The sequence below is a fragment of the Odocoileus virginianus genome, chromosome 29 (assembly GCF_023699985.2).
Source record: "Odocoileus virginianus isolate 20LAN1187 ecotype Illinois chromosome 29, Ovbor_1.2, whole genome shotgun sequence".
In the NCBI taxonomy this organism is placed as follows: Eukaryota; Metazoa; Chordata; class Mammalia; order Artiodactyla; family Cervidae; genus Odocoileus; species Odocoileus virginianus.
In genome coordinates this window covers 31,150,866-31,173,647 of record NC_069702.1, presented here as the reverse complement: position 1 = coordinate 31,173,647, position 22,782 = coordinate 31,150,866, and the positions used below count along the sequence as shown (strand labels likewise).

Below are 22,782 nucleotides of genomic sequence, written 5' to 3'. Positions count from 1 at the left end.
CTGCACTGACTCATAGCTCAACTTTAAAGAGTACTAAATCCTTCTGTATCTGCTTCTGCAGCTTCAAAAAAGATATCATCTGACATCTTCAGATGAAAGATAGCAAGACACAATTTAATGGTGACTATATGATACTTTAGGACTTCCCTGGTGGCTGAGATGGTAAAACATCTGCCTACAATGTAGAAGATCTGGGTTCGATCCCTGGGTGGGGAAGATTCTCTGGAGAAGGAAATGGCAGCCCACTCCAGTACTCTTGCCTGGAAAATATCATGGGAGAAGCCTGGTAGGCTACAGTCCATGGGATCACAAAGAGTCGGACACGACTGAGCGACTTTACTACTTACTACTTACTATATGATACTTTAGAATCCAAACTATCTGATTGCAAACCCTGGTCTGATTGCAAATGTAGGTTCTTAATCACAATGCCTCCTCTATCTACCTCAGTAGTGCTACTGCTATGCTGACTTAACTGTCTCATGTGTCAAAAGATATAAAAGTTATATTTTCAAGGAACAGTACTATCATTCAATGGATAGTCTTCTAGTCTATGGATAGTCTCTGAGGCTGGTAGACAGGAAGCATTTCTCTCTATTCGGTTGTTGACAAATATCATGTTTATTTCTATCATCTTGGAGTTTCTATTCTAAAATTCTCAGAAATTTCTCAATCATGCAGGCCATGTATGTACATAGGAGAAAACTGGGCTTGCAGGTTCTGGCATGACGTGGTACCTCTGCAGTCCACTTTTCTCTCTCAACCTCTTAAAATTTCCTATGCTCTAACCCACTCATTTCAAAGCTTTCAAATTATGCTTGAAACTGTGAGACCATTCTTCAAAATTCTCATCCACCATCTTTGATGAGAGCATGTCGAATGGAATGCACTTTGAAACATACTTAGCAGAATTCCTCTAAACTCTAATCCTGAGAAAGCCACGAAATGCAGACAGAACACTCGTATCGCCGCTTGACAGTCTTAGATCTGCTCCGCAACTGCCCGGTGTCCCCATCCTCAAGGATGAAAGCATCAGGCATACTTATAAATCTCAGCGCTGACAAGAAAGCTGTGGTGTCGCTTTATTTTTTGAATGTTTCTCTTTATTCGCATATTATATTGAAACAAGGATATTTTGGAGGAAAGCAGACAAAAATGAATAATAACAAAGGTTCACTAGAGAGTTACAGTTATTACAGACTAATGAGTTTCTTCCATGAAATGGTGCATTAAGATGAACTTTCACACTATAGCAAATGTTGCAGTCTTTTTTAGAAAACAATGATATAATTGAATGCTGATCACTTTTGAGATAGTACAGAAAAGTTAGTTCACATTGTCTTGTTTCAATACAGAGACAATTTTAATAAAATTAAGTAAGGACTGTCTATGAATTCTTCAAAACATTTCTAAAAATCAATCAGTGAAAATAAAATTATGCCACCTTCCTTCCTCCTTTGGTATATATGTCCATTCTTTAATATTAATCAGTATTGTTTCTTTGGCTATACAATATATAAATAGGTATTCCTACACATGCATACACATCTTCTCCATGCACGTATATGTATATGTGTATATTTTCCATCTCTCTGTTAGAAAGCAAATTTTCCAAAGACTCTTCTTTTAGCTTCCTACACACAATAAACAGTATTATAGTAAAAATAATACATTACAGAGCCAGAAAGGTCAAGGTCAGTTTCTCAATCCAACACTCACCAACCCTGAGCTGCAATTATTTCATCTTTTAAAGGAGAGATCATAATAGCAGCTTCTCAAAGGATTGTCAAAATTAAATCAGATAGCATTTTACAAAAGGTGTAATACATAATATAGGTGTGCAACAAATCAGTTTCCTCCACAAAGAACTTAGTACACAATGAGAACTCATTAAAAGTTGTCACGTGGACCAGGGCTGATCTCGGCTGAGAGAGAACTGACACAAAGCATTAGACACTGGGGGCACCATCATAAAGCATCTCAGGACCCACACCTCACCCTTCATTATCACTCTCTGTTGACTAAATTTAAGGCAGAAAGGAAGATGTTGCTAGATTCATTTTACATTGAGATTTTTCCCTACAAGCAAACAGATTTTTAACCCAACTACGACCACCCTCTCTGTCAGACACAGATTACCCAAATTATGCCTGTATCCACCCTTCAGTTTCCCATACATCCTGAAATTATCTTCACTTCCTTAATCATCACTATGTTGTGTAAATGACTACTCTTCTCCCTTGGAGGAAAAGGTGACCGGGAAGAGAACACCTCCCATTAAGATATAATTATACCAATTTAAAGAAACCAAAGGGCCACCTCTTTAATAGCTGACCTATTTCCTTTCTACTTTAAGTTCTTTCTGTCTTAAAAGTTCCTTTCTTTTTATGGCTTTACACTGTATCAGTTCTTTACAGTAAGTAAGAATGACTCTGTGTAACTTTTAAAAATACAATTCCCATATCTCAACCAGAGATTCATGGGAATTCTTGAATGAGAACTGGACTTTTCTGCTTCTAATAAGTACCCAGTGAATTTAATGGAGGGGATCCATGGGTTGTAAGCTGAGAGATAATGCTTATCCTACTGAATAAAAATTAAAGTTGTCCATTTTGTTTCATTTGAATAGTACTGTTTACCTTCATCTGTCTAAACATGTGAAATATTAATGTCTATAAATTCTGTCTGCTCTCAGTGGTTGCTGATTGTCAGTGCTTGCTGGTGAATATAGTCAGCAGACATGTCCATCAATATTAATATATTATTATATATTTATATATTATATTATTATTTAATAAATATATTCTTCTCTTCCCAAATATCTTCCCTGTAAACTTACACCTGAAAAAGTTTTCTTTAACCTTCTGTTGTACTTTTTTGTAAAAGTAATGTGTTGATTTCTTCATGTTCAAAGAACAGTATAAAATCAGAATTTAGAGAAAACAATAGTATTTGAAGAATAATGTTTACCTGATCTGAATTTCTTCTAACTTTTAAATTCTAAAATTCAGTTCAATTCAGTTCAGTGGCTCAGTTGTGTCCGACTCTTTGCAACCCCATGAACTGCAGCACATCAGACCTCCCTGTCCATCACCAACTCCCGGAGTTCACCCGACTCATATCCATTGAGTTGGTAATGCCATCCAAGCATTTCATCCTCTGTCATCCCCTTCTCCTCCTGCCCTCAATCTTTCCCAGCATCAAGGTCTTTTCAAATGAGTCAGCTCTTTGCATCAGGTGACCAAAATATTGGAGTTTCAGCTTCAATATCAGTCCTTCCAATGAACACCCAGGACTGATCTCCTCTAGGATGGACTGGTTGGATCTCTTTGCAGTCCGAGGGACTCTCAAGGGTCTTCTCCAACACCACAGTTCAAAAGCATCAGTTCTTTGGCACTCAGCTTTCTTTATAGTTCAACTGTCACATCTATACATGACTACTGGAAAAACCATAGCCTTAACTAGATGGACCTTTGTTGACAAATAGTGGTTTTCATTTAGAACAGGTAAAGTAATGAAGGAGCTTTGTAGCTGAAGTAGTGAAAAAGTAGTGAAGAAGCATATTAGAAATATGCTTAAAGAAAAAGTAGCAGAGTTCAATGTTATATGCCACCCTGGATGGGAGTAAGGTTTTGGGGAAATTGGATACATGTATATTTATGGCTAAGTCCCTTCACTGTTCACCTCAAACTATCACAACATTGCTAATCAGTTATACCCCAATACAAAATGTTTTTGGTGTTAAAAAGAGAGGAAAAAAAAAAGAAGCATGTTATTTGATAAATCTTTCCACCTGTTTCTGATTTGCCTTCCCAGTTATGAACCAGTGGCCTTAAAAAGAAATTGCCTGTAGAGAATGGAAATCCTAGGGAATAGTCAATGGAAATGAAGAAGGGAAAAGCCTTCAGGAGGGCTGATTTCTTGATCTGAGTGCTTTTGCCACAAATATGTTCAGCTTATGAAAATTCACTGAGTTGTAAAAATATTTAATGCATACTTTCCTATATATACATTATATTTCAGTAAAAAATAAAAACCTACAACAATCACTGTTAAAAAATTAAATTCCCTATATATTTCAATATACCGCTTTCTTCAAAGCATTCCAGTTGGTACATTTATTCCAGCAAATGTGCATAATAAGTTTAATCCCTTTTCACTCTACCCATTCTCTGAACATCTCCTGCTGCTGCTGCTGCTGCTAAGTCACGCCAGTCGTGTCCGACTCTGTGTGACCCCATAGACAGCAGCCCACCAGGCTCCTCTGTCCCTGGGATTCTCCAGGCAAGAACACTGGAGTGGGTTGCCATTTCCTTCTCCACTGAACATCTCCTAGGCAGCCTCAAACATAGTTATGCTTCACTTTCTATACAATTTTCAGATCAGGAAGTTTTTGTTTGTTTTCTGTTGAGACATAACTTTCATCTACGATGAAGCAGAACTGAAAATATTTTTTGCTTCAAATTAGAGAATATACTTAGAAAAATTCATTCCAATACCCGCCACATTTTAACTCCCCTACACAAAGTCCAGACTCAGATCAATGTAGCCTGAAATCAAATTTAGAATCTTGAGTTTGATAGGATTATATATTTAAGTAAAAGCTATTTTCTATAGTAATATTGTAAAAAGTAAGGCAGACAAAGGGTAGACACAAAACCATCATGGATTATAGAGAAGTACTTGAAAAAGGCAGGAAGCCTTGAAAAGTCTGATTAAATTTGTGATGTCTCTAGCTCTTAGTTGACTCATGAACAAATATAGAGCGTATTAAAATTCTCATAGCTATGTAGGACTCTCTATCAATTACAGAGCTTGTATGTTCTTCATTTTTAAAATCCCATTAGGAGTTTTATACTTTTCAAACTATTTTCTTCTCAAAGCAGAAATTAAAAAAAAAAAATAGCATGCCAATATTTTACTCAGAGAAAATAAAATTTTAATATGATAAAATTTTCAGAATCCAAACTAGTACACTGTAAACTGGTTACTATTTAGTTTCTAACTTTTAAAGAAAACAGCCTCAAAATAATTATGATTTCTCTATTAGAGAAGTTGATTGTGTCTAGGTACATCATTGGATTTATTTTGAAAATCCAACTATATTAATTTCATCCCATTGTCTTCTTAAATTTGTCTTGTTCTTTTAAAACATATGGTTTTTAAAATTTATAGTATTTATTTACAGAAAGAAGCATAAGTTTAATCTTTATGTTTGGTTTCAGTTTTTTTCTCAAGTATAATTTTAATTAAGTATATAATATAGCATAATGTACTATAATATATAACATTGTTGCTGTTGTTTAGTCATTCTGTCATGTTCAACCCCATGGACTGTAGCCCACCAGGCTCCTCTGTCCATGGGATCTCCCAGGCAAGAACACTGGAATGGGTTGTCATTTCCTTCTCCATAATATATAACATGACTCGGGACAAATAGAACTCAAGGTAAAAACACATTCTATTTTTCTCAAAACAAAACAAACTAAAAGACAGTTGTCAAACACCATGTATCTTTATCTTTTGTTGAACTGTTTTGAGTGCATATAGAAAAACATTTTGGAATGAGACAGAACAGGACAGGGAACACTAGTATATGAAGAAGAGAAATCCATTTCTTGACAGAATTTCAGTTTAAATATCAAAAGTATTTTTCCATATTAAGCAAATAATGAATTGGAGATCTACACATTCCTTGATGTGGTTCATGCCATTTTAAACAAGTTAACTTTAGACAAAGGAAAAGAGAACTCACCGATACATTGCTGACGAGGAGGGAGGATTCCTGTGGAGACCAAGGTCTGCAATCAAGTGTGTGTATCCAGACTCTATCAGCAACTTTGAGGGCTGGATTAAGGAGAAGAGGGAAGTCACTGATGATCTAACTAGAACCAGTCTGACGGGTCTTGGCTAGTTGATGGAGACTGTGTTACTAGTAAGACAAAGTCAAATTTTATAGGGAGCAAGAAAGCATAAATAATACTGGTACTTTCTAGGAGTGGGAACTAAAAAGCTATTGTCTTCAGATTATAATAATTTAAAAGTGTTACTATAAACCATATAAACTAGATTTTTTCAATAAAAGTCAGATATTTAAATCTAGAAAAAAAATAAATCATCTTTCTCAACCTCACATTTCCAATAAGAAACTGAGGTTTAATTAAGTTAAATTGGTCAAAATCACAGTTAATACCTCTATATAGTAATAACAGTTATTTCTTTAAAGAATATTTTTGCTTATTAATAAAAGGTGCTATGGGGAAATATATATATATACAAAGACATGATTTTTGTTGCTTATAAGCGTGATTATTTTTTTAATTGGGGGCTAATTGCTTTACAGTGTTGTGTTGTATTCTGCTGTACAACAGGGAAGGAACATAGATGCAGACATAGAGAACAAACTGTGGACACAGCCGGGGAAGGAGAGTGTGGGAAGGACTGAGAAAGTAGCATTGACATACACACACACACACACACACACACACATACACACACACACATATGAATATATATATATACAGTATCATGTGTAAAATAGATAACTAGTGGGAAGCTGTTATATAACACCTTTTTTTTTTTTAACTAATTTGACATGCTTTCCACTCTACCACACATATAATAAAAATTTTACTTTGGTATTTATTGAAAACACAGTAAAGATTAGAAAAGCATTAATATCTCAAAATTATGTGCCACCATTCTTCTAGAAAATTCATGTAGTTTGCATATATTAACCCTCAGTTAGGACACTGGTGTTTCCTTTGGTGGAGACAGGCATATCCGCCAACACAGTCATTATTATCTTATTTCTGAGAAGGCAATAATCTAGTTTTTCAAAATGCATACTGACACATGTATATGCAAATGTCTGTGTATTTGTGTCAGATAAAATCTTTAAACTGCTTCCTCTAATTCCTGTAAACTAGGTGTTTCTCCTTTATGTTCTCATGGTATCATAACCCTTACCATAATGTATTAGAAGTTTTTGTTTATTTTATCTCAACCCCACTAAACTGTAAATTCTTAACTGACAGTAACTTTATTCTTAAGACATATGGGCTCTCAAAAATACGCATGGAAAGGAGAGAGGGAAGGATGGAGAAAGGAGGTATGTGGAACCAATTCTAAAAATCACTGTAAAGAAGGCAAATAAATATGGTTGAATACTTCTACTCAGCCATTTAACCAATGGCTCATCTGAGCAGCTTTTTACAAGTTGGGATCCACAGTGAGGTGTGGGATTACGCTGCCAAGAACTGGAATCATTCTCTAACGGTAACTCAAGAAACCTCTTCTTTGGGGCATTCTGTACTTGGGATTGGAGAGCAACACCTCATCTTTCTTTATTCTAACTAAGAGATAACACTGATGAAAAGCATGGATATCTACTCAAAGTTATTCACTATATAGTATCATGTTTCTGTCTGCTCACTTGAAATTACAACTCAGCCAGAAACAAAGAGGAAACAATGATGAAGTAAAAACTTCCACGTTATGAGATTAATCTTTTCTTGTTTTCTAGCCCTTAAGAAATGAAATCTCCATTAATTAAATGTTAATACTAGCCTCACATACTATATTCTACTTCACATTAAAATTTTATTTAAATTTTGATTATACTTTTTCATTCAAAGGAAGACATTCTCCCCAGAGTGACTTTGAGCTAAGATGTGTTAGACTCATTTTAACAGGACCTCATGACTTTTTTCCTCTATGAAAATCTACATTTGAAACTCAAAGAAAGCCTTTATATGGTCCTGTATTCTTATATACTTAGGTTTCCTGTGCTGTATTCAGTTGTGTCCACCTCTTTGCGACCTCATTGACTGTAGCCTGCCAGGCTTCCCTGTCCATGGGATTCCTCAGGCAAGACTACTAGAGTGGGTTGCCATTTCCTTCTCCAGGGATCTTCCCAACCTAGGGATCAAACCTGAGTCTCTTGCATCTTTTGCAGTGGCAGATGGATTCCTATCCGTTGAGCCATTCGCAAAGCCCATACTTAGGTTTATGTATTCCTAAAAATGGAAATACTGACAGACTTTATTTTGGGGGGCTCCAAAATCACTGCAGACGGTGACTGGAGCCATGAAATTAAAAGAACATTTTCTCCTTGGAAGAAAAGTTATGACCAACCTAGATAGCATACTAAAAAAGCAGAAACATTACTTTGCTAACAAAGGTCCGTCTAGTCAAAGCTATGTTTTTCCCAGTAGTCATGTATGGATGTGAAAGTTGGACTATAAACAAAGCTGAGAGCTGAAGAATTGACACTTTTGAACTGTGGTGTTGGAGAAGACTCTTGAGAGCCCCTTGGACTGTAAGGGGATCAAACCAGTCCATCCTAAAGGAAATCAATCCTGAATATTCATTGGAAGGACTGATGCTGAATCTGAAACTCCAATACTTTGGCCACCTGATGCAAAGAACTGACTCATTGGAAAAGACCCTGATGCTGGGAAAGGTTGAAGGCAGGAGGAGAAGGGGATGACAGTGGATGAAATGGTTGGATAGCATCACCTACTCAATGGACATGAGTTTGAGCAAGCTCTTAGAGTTGGTGATGGACAGGAAAGTCTGGTATGCTGCTTCCATGGATTACAAAGAGCTGGACATGGCTGAGTGACTGAACTGAACTTAATCTTTTGCCTATCATGTGAAGAAAATGTATTCAGAGTTACCTCCTTGTGTGTCTGAGTTAGGGTGGACTGTCTTTCCTGTGTCCTTCTGTGCAACATAGAAGCTGAGTCAGGAGGAATATATTTGTGGATTTAGGTGTCCTGGAAACCCACAGTAGATGTGTCACATTGGTGTTCAGTTGATAAGTTGTATCCAACTCTTTTCAACCCCATCAACTGCAATGTGCCAGGCTTCTCTGTCCTTCAGTACCTTCCAGAGTTTGCTCAGACTCATGTGCATTGAGTAAAGGATGCTATCTAACCATTTCATCCTCTGCTTCACCCTTCTCCTTTTGTCTTCAATCTTCCCCAGCATCAAAGTCTTTTCTAATGAGTCAGCTCTTCGCATCAGGTGACCAAAGTATTGGAGCTTCAGCTTCAGCATCAGTCCTTCCAGTGACTATTCAAGACTGATTTCCTTTAGGATTCACTGGTGTGATCTCTTGCAGTCTAAGGGACTCTCAAGAGTTTTCTCCAACACCACAGTTCAAAAGCATCAGTTCTTCAGTGTTCAGCCTTCTTTATGGTCCAAGTCTCACATTTGTACATGACTACTGGAAAGCCATAGCTTTGACTAGATGGAACTTTATTGGCAAAGTGATGTCTCTGCTTTTTTAACATGCTGTCTAGGTTTGTCATATCTTTTCTTCCAAGGAGCAAGTGTCATTTAATTTCACCATCTGCAGTGATTTTGGAGCCCAAGGAAATAAAATTGGTCAATGCTTCCACTTTTTCCTCTTCTATTTACCATGAAGCGATGGGACCTGATGCCATGAGTTTTAAGCCAACAAAAACTAGTTCCTCTGCCTTTTCTAAATCTAGCTTGTACATCTGTAAATTCTCAGTTCATGTACCGCTGAAACCTAGCTTGAAGGATTTTGAGCATAACCTTACTAGCATGTGAAATGAGCACAACTGCACAGTAGTCTGTACATTCTTATCACTGCCCTTTGGGATTGGAATGAAAACTGACCTCTTCCAGTCCTATGTCCACTGCTGGGGTTTCCAAATTTCCTGACATACTGAGTGCAGCACTTTAACAGCCTCACTTTTAGGATTTTAAATAGTTCAGATGGAATTCCATCACCTTCAATAACTTTGTTTGTAGAGTAATGCTTCCTAAGGCCCACTTGACTTCAGACTTCAGGATGTCAGGCTCTAGATGAGTGATCACACCACTGTGGCTATCTACATCATTATGGCCTTTTATGTCTAGTTCTTCTGTGTATTCTTGCCACCTGTTCTTAATATCTTCCACTTCTATCAGGTCCTTACCAGTACTGTCCTTTATTGTGCCCGCCCTTGAATGAAATGTTTGTTCCCTTGATATCTCCAATTTTCTTGAAGAAATCTCTAGTCTTTCCTATTCTATTGTTTTCCTCTACTTTGCACTGTTCATTTAAGAAGGACTTTTTTTTATGCAATCAAATTTTTAATAAAAAGATACTGTTTTTAACATGGTCAAATATATGTGGCTAAGTCCAGATTTTAAAAAACAAAAGTGTCTAGCCCAACAGTACCACCATACAGCTTTGTACAGAACATTTCATAGATCAACAGAAAATATATCTGAGCACAAAAATAAAAAAATATTTTAAAAGAATCATTTTATTTCTGCAAAACAGACATATAGAACTGAAAAGTTATGAAATTAAACAAAAGTAAATTATTTTAAATGATCATTAAAATGTGTCTGTATACTTGTTATGCCCATTTTCCTAGGGTTCAAAACTTGAGGCATTATTCAGAAATGCTTTTTTAATTTTAATTATCTTTAAAATCAAGTGAAACATGTTAAATACTAGGTCCAGTTTTCTTCCATCTTTCAGAGATTCATGGAGTAAGAAACTAATCTAGTACAAACTGAAGATTAAATATTTCTGGGCAGTGAAGAGATAGTGATTAGATTATGTGGATGTGGACTTCACATCAGTCCAGCCAGAGCATGCATTTTGCACTTTAGAAATGGAATGGGACCAGCCTAACTTTGTTCGGAATAGGTTTTCTTTTGCCAAGAAGGCTTTTTATCTCTCCTGGCTGTTCTCTGGAACTCTTTTCAGTTGCTTATGTCTTTTCCTTTCTCCCTCACTTTTTGCTTCTCTTCTTTCCTCAGTTATGCATAAAGCCTCCTCACACAATCATTTGGCCTTCTTGCATTTCTTTTCTTTTGGATGGTTTTGGTTTTGGTCACTGCCTCCTGTACAATGTTACAAACCTCCATCTACAGTTCTTCAGACACTCTCTCTATCATTTCTAATCCTTTGAATCTATTCATCACCTCTACTGTATAATCTTAATGGATTTGATTTGGTCATACCTAAGTGGGCTAGTGGTTTTCCCTAGCTTCTTCCATTTAAGCCTGGATTTTTAATAAGGAGTTCATGATCTGAGCCACAGTCAACTCCAGGTCTTGTTTTGCTGACTGTATGGAGCTTCTCCATATTCAGTTGCAAAGAATATAATCAATCTGATTTCGGTGTTAACCATCTGAAGATGTCCATGTGTAGAGTTGTCTCTTGTGTTGTTGGAAGAGGATTTTTGCTATGACCAGCATGTTATCTTGACGAATCTCTGTTAGCCTTTGCTCTGCTTCATGTAGTACTCCAAGGCCAAATTGCCTGTTACTCCAGGTATCTCTTGACTTCTTACTTTTGCATTCCAATCCCCTATGATGAAAAGGACAGCTTTTATTGGTGTCAGTTATAGAAGTTCTTGGAGGTCTTCATAGAACCATTCAACTTCAGCTTCTTTGGCCTTAGTGGTTGGGGCACAGATTTGAATTACTGTGATGTTGAAGGGTTTGCCTTGGAAACAAACAGATCATTCTGTAATTCTTGAGATTGCACCCAAGTACTAGATTTTGAACTCTTTTGTTGACTATGAGAGCTACTCCATTTCTTTTAAGAGATTCTTGCCCACAGTAGTAAATATAATGGTCATCTGAGTTAAATTCGCCCATCCATTTTATTAATAGTTCACTGATTCCTAAGATGTTAGTGTTCACTCTTGCCATCTCCTGCTTGAAAAGTGAAATGTTAATTGTTCAATCATGTCCAACTCTTTGCGACCCTATAGACTGTAGCCCACCAGACTCTTCTGTCCATGGGATTCTCCAGACAAAAATACTGGAGTGGGTTGCCATTTCCTTTTTCAGGGGTTCTTCCCGACCGACGGATTGAACCCAAGTCTTCCACATTGCAGGCAGCTTCTTTACTATCTGACCCACCAGGGAAGCCCTATCTCCTGCTTGACCACATCCAATTTACCTTAATTCATGGACCTAACATTCCAGATTCCTATGCAATATTGTTCTTTACAGTGTCAGATGTTACTTCCACCCTCAGACTCAGCCACAACTGAGCATCATTTCCACTCTGGCCCAGCTGCTTCATTTTTCCCTGGAACTATAAGTAATTGCCCTCCACTCCCCAGTAGCATGTTGGACACCTTCTGATCTGAGGGGCTTATATTCTGGTGTCATATATTTTTGCCTTTTCATACTATTCGTGGGGTTCTTGAGGCTGGAGTGGGTTGCCATTTCCCCCTCTAGTGGACTACATTTTGTCAGAACTCTTCACTATGATTATCCATCTCGGATGGCCCAGCATGGCATGGCTCATAGCTTCATTAAGTTACACAAGCCCTTTCGCTACAACAAGGCAGTGATCCATGCAGGGGACTCTTCTCCCTTGTTCTCTCTTTATACATATGTGGAGGTGGGTGCTGATAGTTGTTAGGAGAGCAAATCTTTTGACTTCATAGGGTGTCTAATCCTTCCAGAGGACAATGATTGTTGCCAATTTTTGGCATCACTTTGGAGATTTTCATAGGAAGCTGATACTAAAGCTGAAGCTCCAGTACTTTGGCCACCTGATGTGAAGAGCTGAAATCATTGGAAAAGACCATGATGCTGGGAAAGATTAAAGTCAGGAGAACGGAGCTACAGAGGATGAGATGGTTAGATAGCATCATTGACTCAATGGACATGAATTTGCAAAATCTCTGGGAGATAGTGAAGGAAAGGAAAGCCTGGTATGCTTCAGTCCATAGGGTCACAAAGAGTCAGACATGTCTTAGTGACTGAACAATAGCAATTCTATATCAAGAACCACTTTCTTTCTTTCATTTTTTTTGGCTGTACTGGGTGGCTGCCATTGTTATGGGACGCAGGCCCTAGGACTCAGGGACTTCAGTAGTTGTGGCTCTTGGGCCATAGAGCACAGGCTTAGTAGTTGTGATGCATAGACTCAGTTGCCCCACAGCATGTGGGATCCTCCAAAATGAAACCATGTCTCCTGCATTGATAGTGGATTCTTTATCCCTAAGCCACCAGGGAAGCTCAATCTGTCATATTATAGTGACAGATTTTTGTGTCTGTTGCATACCTGAAATGGAAGAGAAAAGAGGACTAATAGTGGAAAAGTAAACGTCCAGATACAAGACAGTCCTTTGCTTACGTAACCTGAGGTCAGGACTCTACATCTGTAGAAGAGCATACGAAGGGTAGGCACAGGGCTTTCTTCACTTGTTTCCTCACTCAGCTCTATTACTCAGCCCTGATTAACTGTGCGTTGACACAGCCTATCCTTCTATCTCCACCTTAGAGGAGTTCACCATTGCTTGGGTGTGTTTGTTTCTGAATTACTCAGTGGGAAATGAGTGTCACATCATATTCACTCAATCAAAATGGTTCCAGAACAAAGGCCAATGTCACCACCACTACCCCATTCTTTTGCGGAGAAACAAGAAAGAAAAACTAAAGTTAAAATTTTTGACTGATATATAGTCTTTTAATGGTAGAGTAATTGAAATAATCAGTTCACTATAAATATTAAATTAAACTTTAATCCAGTTAGCCCATATACTTCTTTAAAAAATGTATTTTAATTAAATACAGAGTTCTGTGGAGAAGGAAATGGCAACCCACTCCAGTATTCTTGCCTGGAGAATCCCATGGACAGAGGAGCCTGGCAGGCTACTGTCCACAGGGTCACAAGAGTCGGATGTGACTTAACAACTAAACCTCCACCACTGTAAAGAGTTCTGAGGTTAGCAAGTAGAATGATTAATTGCTTTCTCAACCAGGAAGGCACAGGAGGAGAGGCCAATACCAATGGTTTGAAGCCCCACTTGTTAAGAGATGGGCTTAAGGGAAAAGAAAGAACAGAGCAACTGATTCTGCTTGGCAAAGATTTCACAGAAGACCAGTGAAAAAGTGAAAGTGTTAGTTGTTCAGTTGTATCCAACTCTACGCGACCCCATGAGCTGTAGCCCACCAGACTCCTCAGTCCATGAATTCTCCAGGCAAGGATACTGGAGTCTGTAGCCATTCCCTTCTCCAGGTGATCTTCCTTATCCAGGGATTGAACCTGGGTCTCCTCCATTGTAGGGAGATTCTTTACCAGCTGAGGCACCACAGAAGGCCAAGGACTCACCAATGATTAAGATGTCACCAAGATAACAGAGAAATTTCATTACTGGAAGAAGAAGCAACATGAGTAAAAAGTACCAAGACTTGAATAAAATTCCCAACACACGTGAAAGATGCTCACTAAAAAAGTTCAGGCTGAAAAGAAGACAATTATTTTTCTAATTTCCATCCCAAAGTAATCAAAGTCTTTGTGCTCATTCCTTCTTGTTAAATCAGTATAATAAGTGTAAGAAGCAAACCCTGGAAACAATTTCCTGCTTTTGACTGTACCTTTGCTCCTAAGAAGCTACTCTGTGTGGTTAAACAGAGCAAGTTTTCATTCAAATATAGAAAACTACTACCAAGACATTACTTCCTTGTCTCCCAAATCATACTGTATCATGTTGTTGGAACATATTCCTGAGCCACTTAAGGAGCCCTGCTCTGAGCTTCACAGGAAACAATATTTCATATAATATGCACTTCTTAGCTCATTTTGTAATTGTCTATACATTCCTGGTGTCTCTGATAACCGTGGATTGTGTCCTTTCTTTTAACTACACTATTCCCAAAGCCTAGCTAAGTGCTAGACCCATAGTTCAGCTCAGTTCAGTTTAGTTCAGTCACTCAGTCATGTCCAACTCTTTGCAGCCCCAAGAACAGCAGCATGCCAAACTTCCCTGTCCATCACCAACTCCCAGAGCTTGCTCAAATAACGTCTATCAAGTCAGTGATGTCATCCAACCATCTCATCCTCTGTCATCCACTTCTCCTTCTGCCTTCAATCTTGCCCAGCATCAGGGTCTTTTCCAATGAGTTATATCTTCACATTAAGTGTCCAAAGTACTGGATTTTCAGCTTCAGCATTGGTCCTTCCAATGAACATTCAGGACTGATTTCCTTCAGGATTGACTGGTTGGATCTCCTTGCAGTCCAAGGGACTCTCAAGAGTCTTCTCCAACACCACAGTTCAAAAGCATCTATTCTTCCATGCTCAGCTTTCTTTGTGGTCCAACTCTCACATCCGCATATGACTACTACAGAAACCATAGCTTTGACTAGATGGACCTTTGTCAGCAAGGTAATGTCTCTGCTTTTCAATATGCTGTCTAGGTTTGTCATAGCTTTTCTTCCAAAGAGCAAGCATCTTTTAATTTCATGGCTGCAGTCACCATCTGCAGTGATTTTGGAGCCCCCCAAAATAAAGTCTGCCATGGTATCTATTGTTTTCCCATCTATTTGCCATGAAGTGATGGGATCAGATGCCATGATCTTAGTTTTTTGAACACTGAGTTTTAAGCCAGCTTTTTCTCTCTCCTCATTCATTTTCATCAAGAGACTCTTTAGTATCTCTTTGCTTTCTGCTATAAGGGTATTGTCACCTTCATATCTGAGGTTATTGATATTTCTCCCAGCGATCATGATTCCAGCTTGTTCTTCATTCAGCCCAGCATTTTGCACAATGTACTCTGCATGTTAATTAAATAAGTAGGGTGACAATATACAGCCTTGACATATTCCTTTCTCAATTTGTAACTAGTTCATTGTTTCATGTCCAGTTCTAACTGTTGCTTCTTGACCTGCATACAGATTTCTCAGGAGGCAGGTCAGGTGGCCTGCTATCTCTTTAAAAATTTCCCACAGTTTGTCATGATCCGCCTAGTCAAAGGCTTTGGCATAGTCAGTAAAGCAGAAGTAGATGTTTTTCTGGAATTCTCTTGTTTTTTCTATGATCCAGTGGGTGTTGGCAATTTGATCTCTGGTTCCTCTGCATTTTCGAAATCCAGCATGAACATCTGGAAGGCCTTTGTTCATGTACTGTTGAAGCCTGGCTTGGAGAATTTTGAGCATTACCTTGTTATGTTAGTGTGTGAGATGGACACAATTGGTGGTAGTTTGAATATTCTTTGCTATTGCCTTTCTTTGGGATTGGAAGGAAAACTGACCATTTCCAGTCCTGTGGCCATGGCTGAGTTTTCCAAATTTGCTGGCATATTGAGTGCAGCACTATCACAGCATCATATTTTAGGATTTGAAATACCTCAGCTGGAATTCTGTCACCTTCACTAGCTTTGTTCACAGTCATGCTTCTTAAGGCCCACTTGACTTCACATTCCAAGGTATGTGATGTTAGGTGAATTATCACATCATTCTGGTTATCTGGGTCATTAAGATCTTTTGTTTATAGTTCCATGTATTCTAGCCACCTGTTCTTAATAGCTTCTGCTTCTGTTAGGTACATACCATTTTTTCCCTCAATTGTGCCCATTTGTTGTGCCCAAATGTTCCCTAAGTATCTCTAATTTTCTTGAAGAGATCTCTAGTCTTTCCCATTCTATTGCTTTTTTTTTTTTTTTCTATTTCTTTGCATTTGTCACTTTCTTACCTCTCTTTGTTATTCTTTGGAACTCTGCATTCAGATGCAGACACATAGTTGGCACTCAGTAAATATCTGTTAGATGAACAAGTATCTTCTCCCTTGTGTTTTTGTACATCTGAAATCTTCTTCTTTTCAGGGTACTGAAAAGAATCAGGGTACTGGGCCAGACCTGGCCAAGCTGTCAGTAGGGCTGACAACTAAGGATTAGGTCCTAGGGTAGGTCACACCAACTGAGGTTCCTGTGGAGAAAAGCAAGAGTGCTGATATCAAGTCCAACTCCTTAAAGAAAATGAACTTTCAAAATCAAGGAAACAGAGGGGAGAATCAGGGTTTTAAATGCAGAGAGAAGCCTAGGCTGTGCCTCTCAAACTGGGGATCTTGTGTTCACAGGCGTATTTGTCAAGGTGCCTTGGAAGACTGGAAGCCATAAGACCAACATGTACCATCTCCCTACAGTATCAAATTTATTCAATGGTGAGTAATTTAGAAATTCCATTTCTATTAAACATAGCCTAAAATACATATCTTCACAGATTTTAACTGTAAAAATGAGATTTCAAAATAACTCTATGCTTTCAAGTGAGCCATTTTAATGTGTATGCCAAGTTCCTAGAGTCGTGTGCTTTTCCTCTTGATGTTGGGGATGCTGCAGCATGAATTTCTGAGAAGCACAGATAGGGTAAGAAACTAAGCAATACCAAACTCTCAAAGAAATACATTGGGCACAATTCGAGAAGGATCTTGAGCACCCGACAAGAGCAGTACTGGGCTCTCCTAACCTAATCTTACTGATTTGCATAAAGGTGAATTCTATGGATTAGAGAAAATGATAAGTAGGTGATTAGATCTTCTTTCTAACTAAAACCAACTTTTTTCTTATTACAAAAATACTGTATAAAACAAGATTCATCACAAGTTGATAATTGTTGAAGCTAGGTGATGGATACTTGAGCGTTCATTATACTATTTTCTGTATTTTGGGGTTGATTTGAAAGTTTTCCACACTAAAAGGTTAATGAGACAACAACAGCACATACTTAATTATAGAAGACTACAACATAAAGGCAAGCAAAAGGAACAAATGTAAAAGAAATGTAATTCCAATGCCCAATACTTTCATAATGTGGGATTAATTTTCTATTCTAGTCAAAGAGATTAGATAGATATTTTTTTAAATTGTATCGGACTCTCCAAATGCAAGTCATCCTATACTCCATTGAGTACTCTGATTTGGGAAAGTGACCTTGGCTTAGTGAGTAAGTCTGAGTATGAAGTCACATTCCCTTTCCCCACGAGTTTAGAAATCTGAATATGATGCAGTTCTAACCAATGATAAATTAGGAGGTGGTTGCTAGAGACTTTTAGAAAGATTCTTCTTTGGTCTTTACAGCAAGTGATAGTCTGTCATTCTCTCCTTCTCCCTTTGAATGTGAATGAGGAATCAACTTCTTTCAATTATTTTGGGAGCCAGCTGGAGGATAAAGCAGATATTTTGAGTGAGAGAGCAAAGAGAAGTAAACTAGTTCCTTTACAACATTGTTAGCTCACTGAATCAAGAACCCAAAAGCCTTCCCTATCTCTGGTCTAGACCAATTGGATAAACACATCTAAGCAATAAATAAATATATCATTTTAAATTCATTTTAGGAACTCTTCTGGTGATCCAATGGCTAAGACTCCACGCTTTCAATTCAAGGGGCCCAGATTCAAACCTTGGTCAGGGAACTAGTCCCACATGCCACAGCTAAGAGTTCCCATGACACAACTAAAGATCCCACATGCTGCAACAAAGATCAAAGATCCTGCTGGCCACAGTGAAGACCCGGTGCAGCCAAACAAACAGATAAAAATATGATATTTAAAAAAGAAACAAATTAATTCATTTTGAGTTGGATGTTCTATTACTTGCTGCCAAAACTATCCTAACTCACACATTCAATTTAGTCTTTGTGTCTACTTAAGGATATAGCATGAACATCTTCCCATGTCAATGAATTCAATTCTATAGCATTTTTTTTTTTTTTTTTTTTTGCCTAGCTGTGTGGCTTGTGGGATCTTAGTTCCCCAACCAGGGATCAAACCCATGACCCCCTGCAGTGGAAGTTCAGAATCCTAACTACTGGGAATTCCCTACAGCATTGTTTTGCATACCTATTCTATTGTACACTTTTTTAAAAACTTTAAAAAAAATTAATTTATTTATTTATTTTACTTTACGACATTGTGTTGGTTTTGCCATACGTTGACTTGAATCCGCCATGGGTGTCCATGTGTTCTCCATCCTGAACCCCCCTCCCACCTCCCTCCCCATCCCATTCCTATGAGTCACTTATACCTCCCCAACATCTTCAAAGCTTAATCACAACCTTCTTGTAGTACTATCAGATGCATGAAGTTCTTTACAAGTAAATCCATTAAGGACAAAATCTCAATATTTTTTCTGAAGGCAGGATTACGTCTCCATTGAGTGACCACTATAATTAGACAGCAACTACATTCAAGACCATTGTTATCCAAGTTCAAGATTTGACACCAAGGTAGTAATTCTTTCCTGTAAATGCATGGAAAGTTTTACATGGTATTGTCTTCTTTACCAGCCTTAATCAGGGCAAAAGCTACTATAACTTGATACTAGAACCATTTATCACCTCATATAGGATGCTATGCAAGTTATTTCTCACTGAGCTGCAGGCAAAGGTAGGGCTCAGTGGTGAGAGATTTGTGATGACTCTTTTCCTAACATATTCACATATCAGTGTGAGTATGAATGGTCCTTTCCATAAACTGATCTGAGAGTTGAGAACCTTTTCTTAGGCTGGTTATCAAAATATTCAAAGCACAACAAATACCAATTCCTGAGAACCCTTTCTGGAAATTCTTTATATGTGTTCTCCATTATTTCATATTGTTTGTCAGTTCTTGATATCATACCTATGAAAAGCTCAGTCTTCTTACCAGTAGGAGACATTTTATCTAGCTAAATGTCACAGATAAGAGAAAGATCACAGACCAGGATTCTCTTGGGAAAGTTTTAACCTAGGAGTTGAGACCAGCAACACAAGTTCTCCATGCCTCAATATGACGAAATCTAGGAAAAGAAGCTAGACCCAGATGCTACTGGCAGGATAATTACCTAGAATACCACAAAGGGAGGAGCCAGGCAAGTCAACTCTAGTATATCTCTCTTCCCACTCTTACAAAGTAAATAGTATCAACCTCCTTGTAGGAAGATAAATTTGGACACTTTTTTCAGGGAAAGAGCCCAGCATGCTAGAGGGCTGATGACATTGAGAAGAATGAGGAGCATTCCCAACCCAGAAGACCATCAGCAAATCTTTCTGATTGTAACCACCAGGCATAACACCCTTCAGCAGATTTAGAGAGAACATGGTAGAAGAAATATTTCAGAAAGGTGATCACTAGCATTGCCCAGAACTTTGCAAAGACATGAAACCTCAAAAGGGCCAGAAAATGTCACACAAAATTAAATACACCAAGGCTAGATGGTGAAATGTTAGATAGCAAGTAAAGAGGAAAATCTTGATGGTTCTAGAAAGAAAAGATACATTCCTTCCAGGATAATAGAAACAGACTTACAATAAAAACTGCTGAAACAACAGAACAAAACATAGAAGGAAAACAAATTTTGAACCCAAAATTCTACACCCAGTCCAATTATCAAGCAAACAAACTCATATTTCAGAGAAAACAGTAACTGAGAATTTGATGGCCTTGTTTTCCAATTCTATATGAGTTTAAGTATGTAAATAAGTTTATGTGTTTCAGATATGATATACGGCTGGTCCTACACTGTGACTCCTGCCAATTGCCTACTATGTATGAACGTATTCATTTATTTCTCTGCAACTAAACTGATTCTTTGGGAACTACATTCAGCTGGCTCATACACGAATTCTCACAGATTCCCCTGTGCCTCCCCACTTCCTTGCAAAGAATAATTCGTGCTCTAAATTTTCTTGGCTCATGTCTCTAGCCTGAATCTCCTACCTCTAAAGTCCTTTCTTCTACAACGCTGCATGTCTGCCAACTTTGAGGTACCGCCTCTCTCAATCTGGCTCACTCAAATACCACTTAAACCTTGGTTAGGGCAGATTGAAACTTTTATTTACACACAGGGTTTATATGTTCTTTTAGAGGTTTAGGCTACACTGTGTCAATAATAAATCAGGGAACTTCCCTAGTGGTCCAGTGACTGGGACTCTGCCCTCCCAATGCAGGGGGCCTGGGTTCGATCCCTGATCCAAGAACTAGATCCCACACGTGACAAGGATCCTGCATCCCACAACTAGGACCCAAGGACCCAATGCAGCCGAATACATACATACATAAATTTTTAAAAAAATATGTAATGAATCAGAAGAAATAAAATAATCATCTTAGTTTCTTTAAATTTAAATCTAAGCCTTGCAATTTACTAATCGTGTGACCCAGGGCAAGTTTTACTGAACACACTTAAACTTGTTTTTATAAAATGAGGAGAATATCTTTTTTTTCTACCCCAAGGTTATTGTGCAAAACAAATGACATAATATTTTAAGGAGCCAAAAACTACTCAGCTGTCAATAAATGTGAATTTTCTTTACTTCTTCCCTCTTAACAGTAGTGTGAATGCTCCTATAAAAGAGAAATGCGAATTTATTTAACCTTAAAAAATAATTTGAGAAAAAGAAACAAAAATTCATTTTCTTAAGTCCATGAACAAAGAAAAGCTAAAAGTGAATATACAATATGATATTTTAATTCACTCATGTTGCCATCTGTGAATGCCTATTTAAAACCAAATTATCAAATATCTGAGTATGAAACATACATGGAACACTCCCAATATATTTATACATGGAGTTATATATTTATGTAACTGAAGTGTATAGCCCAAAAACTTGTTCTTTAATTTATGATGAGAAATATTGTCAACCTGGTTAAGTGGAACATGTTTTTCAGTTTTTCCTGGCCAGCACATTCACTTCTGGGAGCAAATCTTCTGGGAAAATCAAAGTATCAGAATATTCTCTAATGAGCATGAAGTTAGAACAGAAGGCATTAGTGATGTAATTCCAATGTACCCCATATTTCTTCCCTACAAGGGATATCTACACTGCTGGGTTATCCAAAAACAAAGTGGCCTCTCACCTTCTTAGCATCATATTGTTTTTGTGCTATGAGTGGTAGACTTTGGGACTCTACTTGTCTATGCTTCTGTTTCTCCATTTGTTTTGCCTTCAGTTGAGGTCCTGAAACTATCCAGTGAAGTATGGACTTTAAATTTCGAAGCAGGAGAAATTTCCAATGAGAAGGCAGCATGCAGTTTTTCCACATTCTGATGTGGAAATTGGCCCTCATACTTGCACACAAGTAGCTTTTCATTACTCTTGAGGGGAGTCCTGAATGTGGAAAAGTAACCCCCAAAAAGGGGTCTAACATTGGGCTTAAGTGTATATATATATATATATATATACAAATATAAAAGTGTATAAAAATATAAATGTGGTTTATTAGCCAGACTGCCATCACAGAACTGAAGACAGTTTCTCCGAAATCTAGATTCAGTCTATACTCTACCTGAAAATTACTACTTTAGTCTTAGAGGCTGTGATCATAATTTTTGTTCAAGAATTTCTTCCCACAGGGGCAAGCGATGAAATTATAGGTCCTGTGCAGTGGCAACTTGGCTTTGCTTTACCTTGAAGGCAAGACTGAAAGTAAACTTTATTGAATTTGGGGCAGTGACATCTGGACTATAATGGGGCTCTTTCACACAAAGTTTTAGATGAGAGGTATGAGTGTTAGTTGCTCAGTTGTTTCCTACTTTTTGCAGCCCTATGGACTGTAACCTGCCAAGTTCCTCTCTCCATGGTATTCTCCAGGCAAGAATACTGGAGTGGGGTGCCATTTCCTACTCCAGGGAATATTCCCAATGCAGGGATCAAACCCACATGCCTCTTATGTCTCCTGCATTAGTAGACAGATTCTTTACCTCTAGTGCCACCTGGGAAGCCCATAGTTGAGATGGAGTTGGGCAAACACTGTGACTGTTTTGAGTAGCTGATAAGACCAGACTCCATAAAAGGAAAAGAATGTGGGTTTTCCCCTGAGAGGAACGGAATTCTCCCACATAGGCACTGTGGGTGCATGTGTGTGTGTGTGCACATGCCACTGGAATCCTGATGGTTACAATGCAGGGACCTGGAAGTGTACCTGGGCTTTAGGTTGCAAGAGTAGCTACTTATGATGGCAGCTATTAACAGTGATTCTAAACTAATGGACCACAGTCCCATTGAGGTCCACAAAAGTGT

General features: G+C 38.0%; 1 protein-coding gene across 1 annotated transcript in view; it reads right to left on the bottom strand.

Moving 5' to 3' along the window:
- LOC110148006 (transmembrane protease serine 11E-like) overlaps positions 1-5,828 on the bottom strand; it is a 54,329-nt gene extending 48,501 nt beyond the window's left edge. The window contains exon 1 of the mRNA XM_020909839.2: positions 5,756-5,828. Within this exon, the coding sequence (XP_020765498.2) occupies positions 5,756-5,763 (8 nt within the window). The 5' untranslated portion in view covers positions 5,764-5,828. The remainder of the gene's footprint in view (positions 1-5,755) is intronic.
- Positions 5,829-22,782: the final 16,954 nt, after the last annotated feature.